The 17,200-nt window shown below is 41.9% G+C and overlaps 1 protein-coding gene across 12 annotated transcripts in view; it reads right to left on the bottom strand.

Moving 5' to 3' along the window:
• The window catches only part of cacna1g (calcium channel, voltage-dependent, T type, alpha 1G subunit), a 296,305-nt gene that overhangs the window by 253,730 nt on the left and 25,375 nt on the right, over nt 1-17,200 (bottom strand). For all 12 annotated transcript variants that reach the window (XM_072455517.1, XM_072455513.1, XM_072455523.1 and 9 more), the window contains exon 2: nt 6,403-6,536. In XM_072455517.1, coding sequence (XP_072311618.1) covers nt 6,403-6,536 — 134 coding nt within the window. The remainder of the gene's footprint in view (nt 1-6,402; nt 6,537-17,200) is intronic.

The following is a 17,200-nucleotide window of genomic DNA, read 5'->3' as shown; positions in this document are numbered from 1 at the left end:
GCTTCACTACTCATTTTTATTTGGATTTGACATATAGATAGAATCGCCCAAGTGCAAGAGTTTGAACAATGGGCAGAGCGAGAGAATAGTGTGTGTATGAAAGTCCTCAACCCTCCACATATAAATATAAAGTTGACATGCATGAATAAATCCTTCTACAACTCTTCCTTTTCTTCGTGGTGACTCAGTTTGGACTTTTACGCTTTGACGTTGCTCGATTTCACATATATTACCGTCAAATGTGCGAACAAGCCCTCCGTGGACTGTGCTAAAACGCTCTATAAACCGCCTGGGCTTGAATCTGCTGCCACATTCTACACTTCCTGTACAAACTGCAGCGTCCCGCCTGCTCCGATCCGCTGCTGTGTCAGGCGATTCGGAGAGATACCGAAGCCCGGGCTCAGCTCCCATCAACGTCCCGCCCGAACGGAGAAAACAAACACACTTCATCAGAGCATCCTCCGCACAAACTGTTGCCAGAACATATCGTAGCGCCGTTACCGTGGTTACCATTGTCTCAGCGCCAGAAATCGTCTTATTGTTCTAAAATGGCACTGATAAACGGAGATTGACGTTATATTCACGCCCGTTTGAGTAATGCAGTATTCTCCGAGAGTCTTGGACCAACGTACTATTTTCATAAAACGTAGTCATGGTTTTGCATGTAGATTAACTTCAGAATAAAGTAAATAGGGATGGGCAATGGGAGAGTGACTGGTTATCTGTGTGTCTATGTCTATGTCTCTGTGTTGGCTCTGCGACGAGTTGGCCACTGTCCAGGGTGTACCCCGCCTAAGGCCCAAAGTCACGGGGATAGGCTCCAGTTACCCGCGACCCCGGAAGGGAACAAGTGGTAGAAAATGGATGGATGGGATGGGCAATATTGGCGAAATGGACATAAAATGCATCATCCCGATAATAGTGATCCGAAACGAGCTCAGATGTGCCTGTAACTGTCTTGGTTGAAGCTGGAATAACGCACCAATCACGTCACTTGGGATGAGACTCGAGACTGGGTCCACGAGAAAGAGACGAGACGGGATTGGGACCATTTTGACGTCATGTTTTTCTTGTCATTGCTTTACAATCCTTTTTCTGTCCAATTCAAGGAAAAACCTCCCAGTTTCCACTGTTTTGTGGCAGTTCTGTCGTGATCTTGTGGTACATAAATGATGCATGAGCTTTCAGTTAGTGACATTTGCACAGTATTAGTATAGTATTAGTATTATTGTGCAGGTTCAGAAGCCTTTGGTCCCACACTATTATAACAACACCTTCATTTGTCTTGAAAAGCATGAACAAAGACCAACATTTAGCATGACCCAGGCTTCAAAACTACTGAATGTAAAGGTTAGGGTCAGAGTATTAGTTAAATGAGATTTTTTCAATCTGATTTGCTCTCAGATTATAAACATTTTCCTAATAAATCCATCCATAAAAATAATATACCTGTATTTTCCGGAAAGCCAAAAAATGCATTATAGAGAAGAAAAAAACATACATACGTTGCACTGGAGTATGAAATTAGGACGCGTGTGAAAATAACAAATAATATCACTTATAAGTCGCTCTGGTGTATAAGTATATAAGTATAAATATAAGTATAAGTCGCACCCCGGCCAAAACTATGAAAAACGGTGCGATTTATAGTCCGGAAAATAGGGTATATCTAAATTGTTGACAAATGAAAACGAACATAGCTGAGTGAAGTTCGACTTCTGTAGCCGTAGCAACAGACCCCTGATAACAGGATGTAAAGAGTTAAATGAGTGTCACTCTCGAGTTCAGAACTGTGTATTTGGGCCTTAAAACTCCTGCTATGGATGAAATAAATGGATATCTTTGGCACCAGGAAAAAAGTGATCACAAAGAAATGAATGGTATAAACTGCCCTGGACTGACATTATAAGTGACATACGGAAAATTTAATAAATCACATTTGGACGACAAAATTAAATTTAATTTTCTCTTTTGTATTTTAATATCCTGTGTTCTCTCTGAACTTGCTCCTTTTTTAAATGTATTGTTTAATGTTTTAATTTAAAAAAAAATACATTAAAAAATCGCTAAATTAACATTACTCGTTTATTTATTTTGTTCACCTTTTTTATTTAAAGTTAAATCGGTGCACTATTATTTGCTTCCTTTTATTAGCATTTAAGGACAATATTTGATCTCAAAATGAAATCATATACTGAGACCAGAAAATGTTACAAAACATGCAAAAATATGAACAAAGTATATGAATAAATGGAGCATAATCAAAGGTCTCTATGTTCTCTTTGGTGGTGTTCTGTCACATTTAAACACACGTCTACAGAGCATTTCATCCCGTGATAGAAGACGCACCTGGTCACTCCCGGCTCTGTCGCTCTTTAATCACACAAATGATTATTCTCTGGTTATTACACATTAAGGAGTTCCCAGAGCGCAGCCTTCTGTCGTTTTGGCTCCGCAACAGCAACACTCGGAGCAGCCAACCAGCGCGCAGCATTTCCCACAGTGACACACCCCATTTCACACGGGTGCAGTCCACAACACACCCCATTTCACACGGGTGCAGTCCACAATAACACACCCCATTTCACACGGGTGCAGTCCACAGTAACACACCCCATTTCACACGGGTGCAGTCCACAGTAACACACCCCATTTCACACGGGTGCAGTCCACAGTAACACACCCCATTTCACACGGGTGCAGTCCACAGTAACACACCCCATTTCACACGGGTGCAGTCCACAACACACCCCATTTCACACGGGTGCAGTCCACAGTAACACACCCCATTTCACACGGGTGCAGTCCACAACACACCCCATTTCACACGGGTGCAGTCCACAGTAACACACCCCATTTCACACGGGTGCAGTCCACAGTAACACACCCCATTTCACACGGGTGCAGTCCACAATAACACACCCCATTTCACACGGGTGCAGTCCACAGTAACACACCCCATTTCACACGGGTGCAGTCCACAGTAACACACCCCATTTCACACGGGTGCAGTCCACAGTAACACACCCCATTTCACACGGGTGCAGTCCACAACACACCCCATTTCACACGGGTGCAGCCCACAGTAACACACCCCATTTCACACGGGTGCAGTCCACAATAACACACCCCATTTCACACGGGTGCAGTCCACAGTAACACACCCCATTTCACACGGGTGCAGTCCACAGTAACACACCCCATTTCACACGGGTGCAGTCCACAATAACACACCCCATTTCACACGGGTGCAGTCCACAGTAACACACCCCATTTCACACGGGTGCAGTCCACAGTAACACACCCCATTTCACACGGGTGCAGCCCACAGTAACACACCCCATTTCACACGGGTGCAGCCCACAGTAACACACCCCATTTCACACGGGTGCAGTCCACAATAACACACCCCATTTCACACGGGTGCAGTCCACAGTAACACACCCCATTTCACACGGGTGCAGTCCACAGTAACACACCCCATTTCACACGGGTGCAGTCCACAATAACACACCCCATTTCACACGGGTGCAGTCCACAGTAACACACCCCATTTCACACGGGTGCAGTCCACAGTAACACACCCCATTTCACACGGGTGCAGCCCACAGTAACACACCCCATTTCACACGGGTGCAGTCCACAATAACACACCCCATTTCACACGGGTGCAGTCCACAGTAACACACCCCATTTCACACGGGTGCAGTCCACAGTAACACACCCCATTTCACACGGGTGCAGTCCACAACACACCCCATTTCACACGGGTGCAGTCCACAGTAACACACCCCATTTCACACGGGTGCAGCCCACAATAACACACCCCATTTCACACGGGTGCAGCCCACAATAACACACCCCATTTCACACGGGTGCAGTCCACAGTAACACACCCCATTTCACACGGGTGCAGTCCACAACACACCCCATTTCACACGGGTGCAGTCCACAGTAACACACCCCATTTCACACGGGTGCAGTCCACAGTAACACCCCCCATTTCACACGGGTGCAGTCCACAGTAACACACCCCATTTCACACGGGTGCAGTCCACAATAACACACCCCATTTCACACGGGTGCAGTCCACAGTGACACACCCCATTTCACACGGGTGCAGTCCACAACACACCCCATTTCACACGGGTGCAGTCCACAGTAACACACCCCATTTCACACGGGTGCAGTCCACAGTAACACACCCCATTTCACACGGGTGCAGTCCACAGTAACACACCCCATTTCACACGGGTGCAGTCCACAGTAACACACCCCATTTCACACGGGTGCAGTCCACAATAACACACCCCATTTCACACGGGTGCAGTCCACAGTAACACACCCCATTTCACACGGGTGCAGCCCACAGTAACACACCCCATTTCACACGGGTGCAGTCCACAATAACACACCCCATTTCACACGGGTGCAGCCCACAGTAACACACCCCATTTCACACGGGTGCAGTCCACAGTAACACACCCCATTTCACACGGGTGCAGTCCACAGTAACACACCCCATTTCACACGGGTGCAGCCCACACAGCAGAGTGAGGCGTAGTCGCTGGTTAAACGGCTGCTTAAAGCCAGACATTATTTTATTATCATTTTTGGTCATTTTCTCTCTCAACAAATATGGATGTGGAAAAAAACAACAGTGTTGAATCTGCTTCTAATGAGTTTATATTGTTTAATTGAATCCACTCATATCCATAGATTTATATTTGTATCCTGTGGGGACATAACGATCACCTTAAAGTGAAGTGACACCTACACACAAACTAACTCTTATAATCTTGTACTTAACAAGGTGGCGCAGTGGTTAGCGGTTGCGCTGTGGTTAGCGGTGGTGCGGTGGTTAGCGGTGGCGCGGTGGTTAGCAGTGGCGCAGTGGTTAGCGGTGGCGCTGTGGTTAGCGGTGGCGCGGTGGTTAGCGGTGGCGTGGTGGTTAGCAGTGGCGCAGTGGTTCGCGGTGGCACAGTGGTTAGCGGTGGCGCAGTGGTTCGCGGTGGTGCAGTGGTTAGCGCTCTCGCTTCAGTGTCCGTCATCTGGACACTGTTTTTGAAGATACACTTAAAAATAATTACAACTTAATTAGCCTTAGCCTTTGGGTTAGGGTGTTAACTAAGTAGTTATTAAGTCTGAATCCTTCTTAATAACAAACAATTTGTCCATTGTGAATTCAGTACCGGTATTTGTTAATGCTTTGCTAAGGCTAATTCAAATATCTTAAATGAATTAGTCGTTAAAGTGTCACGTAAACAACGAAGGAAATTGGTTAAAATTGCTGGTGCACAGATGTGTGGGGAGGGCATCCAGCTCACAAGAGGAACATCTTCAATTAATCAACTTCAGACCTGAAATAATCTTCTCACAGCTGCTCAAATCCATATTGTGGGTGTCATTTTGAGTATTGCATATTTTTGTGTGTATTGAGTGTGTGGTGTTTTGAAGAGCGTACGGCGGACAGACCCCACGGGCGGACCGGAGGAGCCGGGGCCGGCACTGGAGCGCGGCGGGGGGGGGGGCGGAGTGTTTGATCAGAATACCAGAGCACTAGCCTCTGCCGGGCCCCTGACAGGTAAAAGGGCCGATGTTTGCAGGCAGAAGATAAAGCAAACAAGAGCTGGGTTTGATCAATGTTGTAATGTTGTTTACTCATCAAAAATAGATGGAGTTGTGTTTTGTTTTTTGATTAAATGCTCAACCTGCAGTGGTGAGAGGGTTGTCAAGAATAGATTGCAGGAGATAATGTGGTTGCCAGGTACCGCCTACAGCACGATCATGTGTTCAGAATCAGAATCAGAAAAGGTTTATTGCCATTGAACAACATTCACAAACATAGGAAATTGCTTTGGTGATTGGGTGCAACATAAAACAATGAACATTAATCAAACTAAATATATCAAATCAAAAAGGCAAGTATTTAAGTGTTCTGGGATTGCCCAAGTGTTCATAAATAATGAGATAATAAAGCACTGCAAATGATTGTCAACATTAACGTTGAGTGTAAAACTATGGGACATAAAGCACCTTCAATGGAAACAAGAGATAGATACTTGTTGAATGTACTTTTGACGGCAGCAAAAAGAAATGGATGTCACAGAATGAACCAACTGAACAGTATTATATTTTCATTAAGATTGATTTACAGTATTATACAGCATTTACAGCACTAACTAAAATACAGAGCAACATGCAGATCAAATTGCTTCACTCTGCAGTGCATCAGGAGATGGAGTCTTGTTCATGTGTGTCTAGAAATTTGAGAAGTAAGAGAGTGTAGTTTTAAATCATCTCATAAACTTTTGAGATGTATATTTAATATTTCCCCCCCCCCAAACAGTTCAGCTCTAATAAAGATGAACTGTGTCTATGTTGGGCTCATTTTGGACTCACCCAGCCAGCACGATAAAGAAGTCCAGTCGGTTCCATGTGTCGCCAAGGTAACACTTCTTCCCAAAAATCCCCAGAGCCACCATCTTGATCACCATCTCGATCGCGAAGAAGGCAAAGATGAAGTCATCGAAGTCCTGCAAACAGTCGACGAGCGACATTAGAACCACACCAAGGAATGGACATGTTAAGCCACACAGTATGTCGAAAAGAATGAAGGAAATGACACACGTTTGAGCAGAAAGAATGCTAGTTAGCCATGTGACTGCTAGTTAGCCCTGTGAATGCTAATTAGCCATGTGACTGCTAGTTAGCCATGTGACTGCTAGTTAGCCATGTGACTGCTAGTTAGCCATGTGACTGCTAGTTAGCCCTGTGAATGCTAGTTAGCCCTGTGAATGCTAATTAGCCATGTGACTGCTAGTTAGCCCTGTGAATGCTAATTAGCCATGTGACTGCTAGTTAGCCATGTGACTGCTAGTTAGCCATGTGACTGCTAGTTAGCCCTGTGAATGCTAGTTAGCCCTGTGAATGTTAATTAGCCATATGACTGCTAGTTAGCCATGTGACTGCTAGTTAGCCATGTGACTGCTAGTTAGCCACGTGACTACTAGTTAGCCCTGTGAATGCTAGATAGCCCTGTGAATGCTAGTTAGCCATGTGAATGCTAGTTAGCCGCGTGAATGCTAGTTAGCCATGTGAATGCTAGTTAGCCACGTGAATGCTAGTTAGCCCTGTGAATGGTGGCTGCCCACAAGTCCGAAGGTTCACAAGTCCAAAGGTTAGGGTTAGGGTTAGGGTTCGGACTTGTGAAACTTCTAGACTTGTGGGGTGGAACCCTTTGAATACTAGTTAGCGACGTGAATGCTAGTTACCCATGTGACTGCTAGTTAGCCAAGTGAATTCCAGTTAGCCCTTTGAATGCTAGTTAGCAACATGAATGCTAGTTAGCCACATGAATGCTAGTTAGCCACATGGATGCTAGTTAGCCATGCAAATAACCATTGGGTGAGTGTGTATAAAAACATTTAGCACATACTGGTCCACAATGCTCAAGTCAACATTGTAGACAAACATATGGAACATAAAAACTATATTGCTCCATGAAACAAGTGTCTGGAACAGTCTCATGCTTTGTTTTTATATGTTTCTCACCAACATCTGTCCACGTTGTGCTTTTCTAACTCTTCCAAATGCTAACGTGACTACATGCTAACATCAGACTGATATGAAGCACTCAGAATTGAGTTCTACACTTTTATCAATCAGCAATGGGGAAAAGGCTGAACAATCAGAGAAATCTAACTTTTATTAAATCCTGGTCATTTTTAACATCCATAAATGCACAAAATATTTAACCAAATAGTCAGTTTATACTAAAATAGGCCGACGTAGTTCCATCAGTGTCGCCACATTTGTATTGGTTCGTTTGGTGCTTGAAAATTAAAAGCCAAAATGCGTAAAGTAACTGGAGGAGAGCAACTTCATAGTACAGTTCATACTCTTGTAGTGTCTTTGTGTAAGATATCAGGTATACAATATGAAAGCACAAGGTTATTCAGTTAAAGTAGTTAAAACACCTAAATAATACAAAAACATGCTCTTTGTGGTCGCACTTTATTATAACTACACTTTTACTATTCTTATTTAAGCATGAACAAAGACTTGATATATAATAAGTAGTTATAAAATAATGTTAACTACTTAATAAATAATCCAACCCCTTAATTGATTACTTGTTTAGACATTCTGCATTAGTGCAACACAATGTTATAGGGACAATATGTACATTTATGTTAATCAACCGTTACATGACAGAAAAAAAACAACTTAGCAAAGACGCACTCTGAAAGCTTAGCCGTCGCTGCTGCACTGGATGCTAACGTTCGAACCGACTGTATCTGTTTGATAGTGAAGCGTCTAAAGCGCTGCAGTCACGGCAGGATTAGTCCGTAATGTGCTGTAATATAATGCGGCAGAAGAGAATCCTGGTTTTCCCCGCGCCCTCAGGGACTGCGGATCCCAGTGGGAGCGGGGGAATCCGGATGGGAACGGCAGCCGAATGCTAAGTCAGGCTTCAAGGCAGCGCAGCTTTACATAGACTTTAGATTAGAGCTATACATACAGGAAGAACGGGGAGAGGGAAACTGTATGGCACAAATAGGCTTAATTAAACAAGCATTGCGTAACTTTTCACACTTTTGCATTAAACACAGTCAAAAAGACTCATGAACTTGCATCAAATCACATTTTTGAATTCTTGATTTCTTTAGTGATGATACATGTTTATCTTTAGTGTTCCAAACTGATCCAAGTATAAATCAGATCAAAACCAGAACTGGATCTGGCCGAACTAAACCAGGTCCAAACCAGGTCCAAACCAAAGCAGGGCTGAAGCAAAATAAAATGACTCAAATGAACCAAAAGGACTGACCAATGACGAACTGCTATGTATTTATTTTGCCCCAGTTGTCTCGATGTTAGAACTTGCACATTCACGTTTCATTTTTTCAACAAGCTGCAGTTCCAACCTGTCTCATGGGAAATGAAGGCTATAAAATTATTCAACAAAATTAGGAGAATAACTTTAGTTATACATGTTATGGCCCATCTATTTTCAACCATCTTCAGCTAGTGTCTTTTAATGTAATTTACCAAATTAAAACAACTATCAGGAGAGTATATTTGTCCAAAATGCATGTGTTAGACACTATTTGAAAGGTAAGAAATGATAGTTTTGCATTGTGTGCATGAAGGCTACAGTATGTATGTGGTGCACATAAGAACTAATGTACTTAAAGTATACAAATAATGATTTCAAATGGCTCAATAAAAAATATTTAAATTCACTACATTTATTTCCCTACTGGTCAAAAACAACTGTGTGGAATTTCAGAGCTCTGGGTCCAAGTATGTTGATATTGAAATGGTGCATATTACGATTGTTTTGTGCTTATAATTGTGTAAAGTGCACAAATGTCTCTAAAAGTGCAACTGCAATAAAGACAAACACATTTATTCAAACATGTCAAACGAAGTGGGACAGTTTCAATTAATTAAACATTTTAATTTAGTGCTTAGTGACTTACCACCTCATCTCTCTATTTCCCCTCCAGGCGCTAAAATGTGAATGAGGCTAATTAGCATACACGTTAGCTGCCCCATGGTGCACAGCTTCCCCTGCGCCTCCTGGAGGCTTTACCTGGGAGTGTAAAACATCTTTGTGAAGCTCAGAGGGAGCAAGATGTGATTCTAGTGCAGTTTGGTGTTAAATCATCAACACTTTAGATGTTATTTAGCAGGAAAACAGGGCCAAAAACATGCTAAAGCTAATGAGCAAGTTAGCTTTTGGGCCCTATTCACAATGCAAGGGCAAAACTGGATGAAAATGGACTCATTTTGCAGCAGAAAAGTAGAGGAATGTGGAGATACATAGTCTTATATTGTTAGAAAAATTGTTTTTGCTCATTTCATCATAAATTGCTTGTTTTTTTACAATAAAAAAAAATCAGTTTTAGGTGTTGTTTTTTAAATTAAGGCAGTAATTGAGAGAACACATGTTTATTCCTGAAATCTGTATTTTTTGGGATTAAAATAGACCAACCAATAATTGAACACCCATAGCCTGAATAAAGGCAATATAATAATAATTGTAATTCTTTTTTGTGGTTATTTATTCAAGCTTTCTGACTATATATAGCGTGTCTCTGTTGCTCAAAGCAATATCCTCAGCTTTAAAGTTATACTGTTGTCTAATTGGGTTTGTCACAAATAAGAGTCAGCAGGCGTTAAGGGGTGAATAAAGCTCTTATATCTGATTTAATTCAGATATATATATGTCCATCAAAGACCTGTTGCCAATCAATATTATTTTTCATCATTTTCCCAATGGATTGTGGTCTATATTGACCTGTCTACTGACCAACACTGTCTAATACTTTTCAAGGTGCATTTCAAAGACATTTTGAGTGCCCTACTTTTGGACTTATTGTTATTGTTTTCAGCCTCATTTAAACTGTGTCACAATCTCCATGATTAGAATGCATCATCACATAAAACCTGCCCTGCACTTTAGCACTCATTATTGTGTGTCAGGCGTCCCAGCTTTACCTGTAATTACATCACAACTCAACCAGGCCAAGCGTTTGAAAACTGCCCTGACTTTCATTTGTGAAGAAAAATATGAATCAATAAATAAACTGAGCTGGTGGAGATGAACATGTGAAAAATAGAGGGCCTGGCGGGAGATGAAGGCAGAGGACACCCACGATGCAAATGGAGGTGCCCAAGTGTTTCCAATCCAGTTAGCTCGGCACAGGCTGGCTAGCTTTAAGCGTGTTTGAAGGAAGAGAAGGAAACACGAGGACTGGTTAGTTGTGGTTAGGGTTTGTCCTGTGGTGTTGGGGAAAAGTGGCACGCACAAAAAACAACTCACAATTTGAACTTTTCTTCAGTAGACTTGTTCTGATTGTGTCTCAGAAGTCTTAGTCCTGATCTCAGACCAAAGTTTAGAGTCTTAGTCCTGATCTCAGACCAAAGTGACACTGGTTTAGAGTCTTAGTCCTGATCTCAGACCAAAGTGACACTGGTTTAGAGTCTTAGTCCTGATCTCAGACCAAAGTGACACTGGTTTAGAGTCTTAGACCTGATCTTAGACCAAAGTGACACTGGTTTAGAGTCTTAGTCCTGATCTTAGACCAAAGTGACTCTGGTTTAGAGTCTTAGTCCTGATCTCAGACCAAAGTGACACTGGTTTAGAGTCTTAGTCCTGATCTCAGACCAAAGTGACTCTGGTTTAGAGTCTTAGTCCTGATCTCAGACCAAAGTGACACTGGTTTAGAGTCTTAGTCCTGATCTCAGACCAAAGTGACACTGGTTTAGAGTCTTAGTCCTGATCTCAGACCAAAGTGACTCTGGTTTAGAGTCTTAGACCTGATTTTAGACCAAAGTGACACTGGTTTAGAGTCTTAGTCCTGATCTTAGACCAAAGTGACTCTGGTTTAGAGTCTTAGTCCTGATCTCAGACCAAAGTGACACTGGTTTAGAGTCTTAGACCTGATCTCAGACCAAAGTGACACTGGTTTAGAGTCTTAGTCCTGATCTCAGACCAAAGTGACTCTGGTTTAGAGTCTTAGTCCTGATCTTAGACCAAAGTGACTCTGGTTTAGAGTCTTAGACCTGATCTCAGACCAAAGTGACACTGGTTTAGAGTCTTAGTCCTGATCTCAGACCAAAGTGACACTGGTTTAGAGTCTTAGTCCTGATCTCAGACCAAAGTGACACTGGTTTAGAGTCTTAGTCCTGATCTTAGACCAAAGTGACTCTGGTTTAGAGTCTTAGTCCTGATCTCAGACCAAAGTGACACTGGTTTAGAGTCTTAGTCCTGATCTCAGACCAAAGTGACACTGGTTTAGAGTCTTAGTCCTGATCTTAGACCAAAGTGACTCTGGTTTAGAGTCTTAGTCCTGATCTCAGACCAAAGTGACTCTGGTTTAGAGTCTTAGTCCTGATCTTAGACCAAAGTGACTCTGGTTTAGAGTCTTAGTCCTGATCTCAGACCAAAGTGACACTGGTTTAGAGTCTTAGTCCTGATCTCAGACCAAAGTGACACTGGTTTAGAGTCTTGGTCCTGATCTCAGACCAAAGTGACACTGGTTTAGAGTCTTAGTCCTGATCTCAGACCAAAGTGACACTGGTTTAGAGTCTTAGTCCTGATCTCAGACCAAAGTGACACTGGTTTAGAGTCTTAGACCTGATCTTAGACCAAAGTGACACTGGTTTAGAGTCTTAGTCCTGATCTTAGACCAAAGTGACACTGGTTTAGAGTCTTAGTCCTGATCTCAGACCAAAGTGACACTGGTTTAGAGTCTTAGTCCTGATCTTAGACCAAAGTGACTCTGGTTTAGAGTCTTAGTCCTGATCTTAGACCAAAGTGACTCTGGTTTAGAGTCTTAGTCCTGATCTCAGACCAAAGTGACACTGGTTTAGAGTCTTAGACCTGATCTTAGACCAAAGTGACACTGGTTTAGAGTCTTAGTCCTGATCTTAGACCAAAGTGACACTGGTTTAGAGTCTTAGTCCTGATCTCAGACCAAAGTGACACTGGTTTAGAGTCTTAGTCCTGATCTCAGACCAAAGTGACACTGGTTTAGAGTCTTAGTCCTGATCTCAGACCAAAGTGACTCTGGTTTAGAGTCTTAGTCCTGATCTCAGACCAAAGTGACACTGGTTTAGAGTCTTAGTCCTGATCTCAGACCAAAGTGACACTGGTTTAGAGTCTTAGTCCTGATCTTAGACCAAAGTGACTCTGGTTTAGAGTCTTAGTCCTGATCTCAGACCAAAGTGACTCTGGTTTAGAGTCTTAGTCCTGATCTTAGACCAAAGTGATTCTGGTTTAGAGTCTTAGTCCTGATCTCAGACCAAAGTGACACTGGTTTAGAGTCTTAGTCCTGATCTCAGACCAAAGTGACACTGGTTTAGAGTCTTAGTCCTGATCTCAGACCAAAGTGACACTGGTTTAGAGTCTTAGACCTGATCTTAGACCAAAGTGACACTGGTTTAGAGTCTTAGACCTGATCTTAGACCAAAGTGACACTGGTTTAGAGTCTTAGACCTGATCTTAGACCAAAGTGACACTGGTTTAGAGTCTTAGTCCTCATCTCAGACCAAAGTGACACTGGTTTAGAGTCTTAGTCCTGATCTCAGACCAAAGTGACACTGGTTTAGAGTCTTAGTCCTGATCTCAGACCAAAGTGACACTGGTTTAGAGTCTTAGTCCTGATCTCAGACCAAAGTGACTCTGGTTTAGAGTCTTAGTCCTGATCTTAGACCAAAGTGACTCTGGTTTAGAGTCTTAGTCCTGATCTCAGACCAAAGTTTAGAGTCTTAGTCCTGATCTCAGACCAAAGTGACTCTGGTTTAGAGTCTTAGTCCTGATCTCAGACCAAAGTGACACTGGTTTAGAGTCTTAGTCCTGATCTCAGACCAAAGTGACACTGGTCTAGAGTCTTAGTCCTGATCTCAGACCAAAGTGACACTGGTTTAGAGTCTTAGTCCTGATCTTAGACCAAAGTGACTCTGGTTTAGAGTCTTAGTCCTGATCTCAGACCAAAGTGACACTGGTTTAGAGTCTTAGTCCTGATCTCAGACCAAAGTGACTCTGGTTTAGAGTCTTAGTCCTGATCTCAGACCAAAGTGACTCTGGTTTAGAGTCTTAGTCCTGATCTCAGACCAAAGTGACACTGGTTTAGAGTCTTAGTCCTGATCTCAGACCAAAGTGACACAGGTTTAGAGTCTTAGTCCTGATCTCAGACCAAAGTGACACTGGTTTAGAGTCTTAGTCCTGATCTCAGACCAAAGTGACACAGGTTTAGAGTCTTAGTCCTGATCTCAGACCAAAGTGACACTGGTCTAGAGTCTTAGTCCTGATCTCAGACCAAAGTGACACTGGTTTAGAGTCTTAGTCCTGATCTTAGACCAAAGTGACTCTGGTTTAGAGTCTTAGTCCTGATCTCAGACCAAAGTGACACTGGTTTAGAGTCTTAGTCCTGATCTCAGACCAAAGTGACACTGGTCTAGAGTCTTAGTCCTGATCTCAGACCAAAGGGACTGTAGTAGATATAATTGAATAAACATGATTGACCTTTGTTTAACCAGGGACGTCCCGCTGAGATTAAGAATCTCTTTTGCAGAGGAGGAGTCCTTGCAGAGGGGAGGAGCCTATAGGACATACTTTTTGAATTAATCACAATACATATGCTGAAGAAAAATGAGCGATGTCTGAAAAGCTGAATATATCAACACTGCTTTTGCCAGATGTTCTGTATGTGACATTACACAGATATTGGATATATATCTGTGTAAATACAGTAGGAAGTCTCTATAAATACACTCTGTAGTGACTGCTGAAAAGAAGCCCGACCTGTTTGCCAAAGCCCAATCCTGCCACATCATGGAAGCTAAACAGTGCAGGGCCTGGTTAATATAGGATGGAACGCCAGGTGCCACAGCAAATGTTGTTGTGTCCAAAGGCAAGACACTTCACCCAAAATGCCTGGAGTCAATGAATAATGTGCTATTATTGTCGTTTTTTTGCTGTTATGTTTGAGTTTCTTTATTGAAATAGACTTTAGGGCCAAACTCCTTTACCACGTGTGAACAACCACCAAGTCAATTCAATGTTCCTGAATGATCTGCTCTAATCTGAGAAAAAAACTGTGTGAAATGATGAGTAACCCTTTATTTGGTTGAAAATGTATTTAAGCATTAAAGTGCAATGCAAATAATAACTAAAATAAACCTTAGTTGCAGCCCTTCCTGGTTTCCTCTCTCTAATGTACTTCCTGCATGTGCCCGAGGCCGTCTTATGACATTCTGTAATTACGTTATTGATCCGTAGCAGCTCATTGTACACTTCACTGGAGCGAGGAAACATGTGCCAGCGCCCGGGACCACGACGTGTTTCCATATCTACCACGTTAACATTTCACATTAGCATTAAAGGAGATGTATACCGAGCGCTGACACGGAGGCGGGACTGAGCGGTAATGAATAACACGGCAGGTAGATTGGAATTTGTCATTCGAATATTTTCCTGTGAATGTCTGACATATACATGAGTTGCAATATTGGGGAAAAAAATGCATATGTTAATGTTGTTATGGAAAATCCCATTGATATTCAGGTGTTCAAATGTGTCTTTAAATGTATTAGTTGAGGTTTAAGTATCAGACAAATTTAAAATGGCTGTAGAAATAACCACAAATGTGCATAAATATCACTTTTACAACACCGTATTTCAATAATCTGTCCACCTCTAGTTTTTATAAATGCAGTATTTTATGCGTAAACATGCTTCATATGGACATAGCATGTTAAAATGATATAATATTCTTGTCCCGATGAGGTCAATCCTGCAAAATCAGCTCCAGTGTGTTTCTTTTAGATCCCATCTGCTGCATATTTTATTACTAACTGTATATTTGAGGGGATTTGCTCAAGAATACTGATCATCATATTTTTACTGCACAAAAATGTAGCTAAAAGTAGTAAAATGAAAACCTTTGACAATTTAATAACGTAATACAATTGTAGCATGTAGTTTTTGATGTACGTTTTGAGAACAGCACAGGTCCCAAACGTCCCCCTGTCGTACTCACTACTGATCTGCTTCTTTCTAAACCAACAAACTCTCGTAACATCACCTCACCTGCTCTCACCTGCCACAGCTCTGAGAATATGTACGTTTAAACAACTCAATTAATCAAGTTTTGTATTAAATATGGATCCAAAATGCTTCCAAAACTACGTAAAAAGTAACTCACTAATACCAGGTGTACTTTTACTTTAATGTCCACAGTACTTGTAGTTGAGTAAATACTTAGCCATATTACTGTACTTTTACTTGACTATACATTTACAGTACTCTTTGCACCAGTGGTTAAAATGAAAATGGAAATACATATATTTTATCGTAAACTTTCAAGTCAGAGTATGAAGTAATATTTATATATTTTCTGTCCAAATATCAGTCACTTCCTGTAAATAAGAGGGTGACATTTTTTGATTATTTTAAATGTAATTTTTTTGCTCTGCTTACATTTATACCAGATTTAAGTATTATTTTTAAGTAAGTTATCTGTGTATTATTCCACTGCTGTTTCTAATCTGCGTTGCAACCCTGAAATTTCCCCGTTATGAGACAAATAAAGGTTCTCTTATCTTATAATTTGACACTTTTCTAGGTAAAATTACAGTAATTTCACATGTGTTTGATGATGAAACCTCAGGAAATAGACACGTTTAGCACATTTCTGTTGGATTGACATAAAATCATCAGAAAAATAATCTTTGTCACATCACAGTTAAGGTCATGGGGTCAGTGCCCAGGAAGTGAATGAAAGTCAATGCCATAAAAAGCACATAAACCCGGCGTGTCTGTGTGGACCGGCGTCGAGTGCTTTGATTTGAAAGCCTTTTCCCTCCTGCCTCTGAGGAAAGTGCCGCTGACCCGCGCTGCACGGGTCAGCGGAGAAACACTTCCCAAAGTCTACACTCCAACGGTTTCTCTTTTCAGCGGGAAAAGGGGAAAAACTCTCCAAATATCAGTATCTGAAGTCAATGATATTCTAATCCAGCCTCTGACAATGAGATTGTATGTGAGGCAAAGTACGACCAATGCAACGCGTTCATCAAGAAGGAATCTGCGCGGAAATATGAAGAAGTAATCAAGGTTCATTATGTGACTGCTTGTCTCCATAGCGATGTCATTGCATTGTCCAGAATGTGCTACAGAATGGCATTAAATGAGACGTATTATACTTTCTTTCTGGAACTTAAAATGACACTGCAACATACATAGATTGCCATTTTACATTTAGTTTATTGTAAAAAATGCGATATTGATCTAAATCGGCTTAATACTAGAAACAGATCGACTGACTTCCTGTTCAAACCTGCAGAACTGATAAGCCCCGCCTCTTCACAGTGACGCCGTAACAAGCAGCAGACGTGGAGAGACATTTAGATGTTTTTATGAGTGAAGAACGGCGACTGAACAACTCCGTCTTCATTTTTCTAATAATCGTGTTGACGTACAGGGGTGTGGGCGGGGCTTGGGGGTAGGTGAAAAGAGGAATTTTGAGCACTGGAGCCTGAGTTGTAGGACAAAACATGCAGGAACCAATCAAAATACAACTAAAAATTGATGAAAAAAGGTGATTTTTAAATTTCTTGTGTGTCCCACACAGTCACAGCAAGACAAAAAAAAGTACTCCAGACCAAACAGTAACCAAACACAGCT

This window comes from Eucyclogobius newberryi, unplaced genomic scaffold, assembly GCF_026437365.1.
Source record: "Eucyclogobius newberryi isolate DKJ021-1_F unplaced genomic scaffold, fEucNew1.0.hap1 SCAF_20, whole genome shotgun sequence".
Taxonomy (NCBI): Eukaryota; Metazoa; Chordata; class Actinopteri; order Gobiiformes; family Gobiidae; genus Eucyclogobius; species Eucyclogobius newberryi.
Note: the sequence above shows the minus strand (reverse complement) of the source record. Positions and strands in the feature narration are given on the sequence as shown.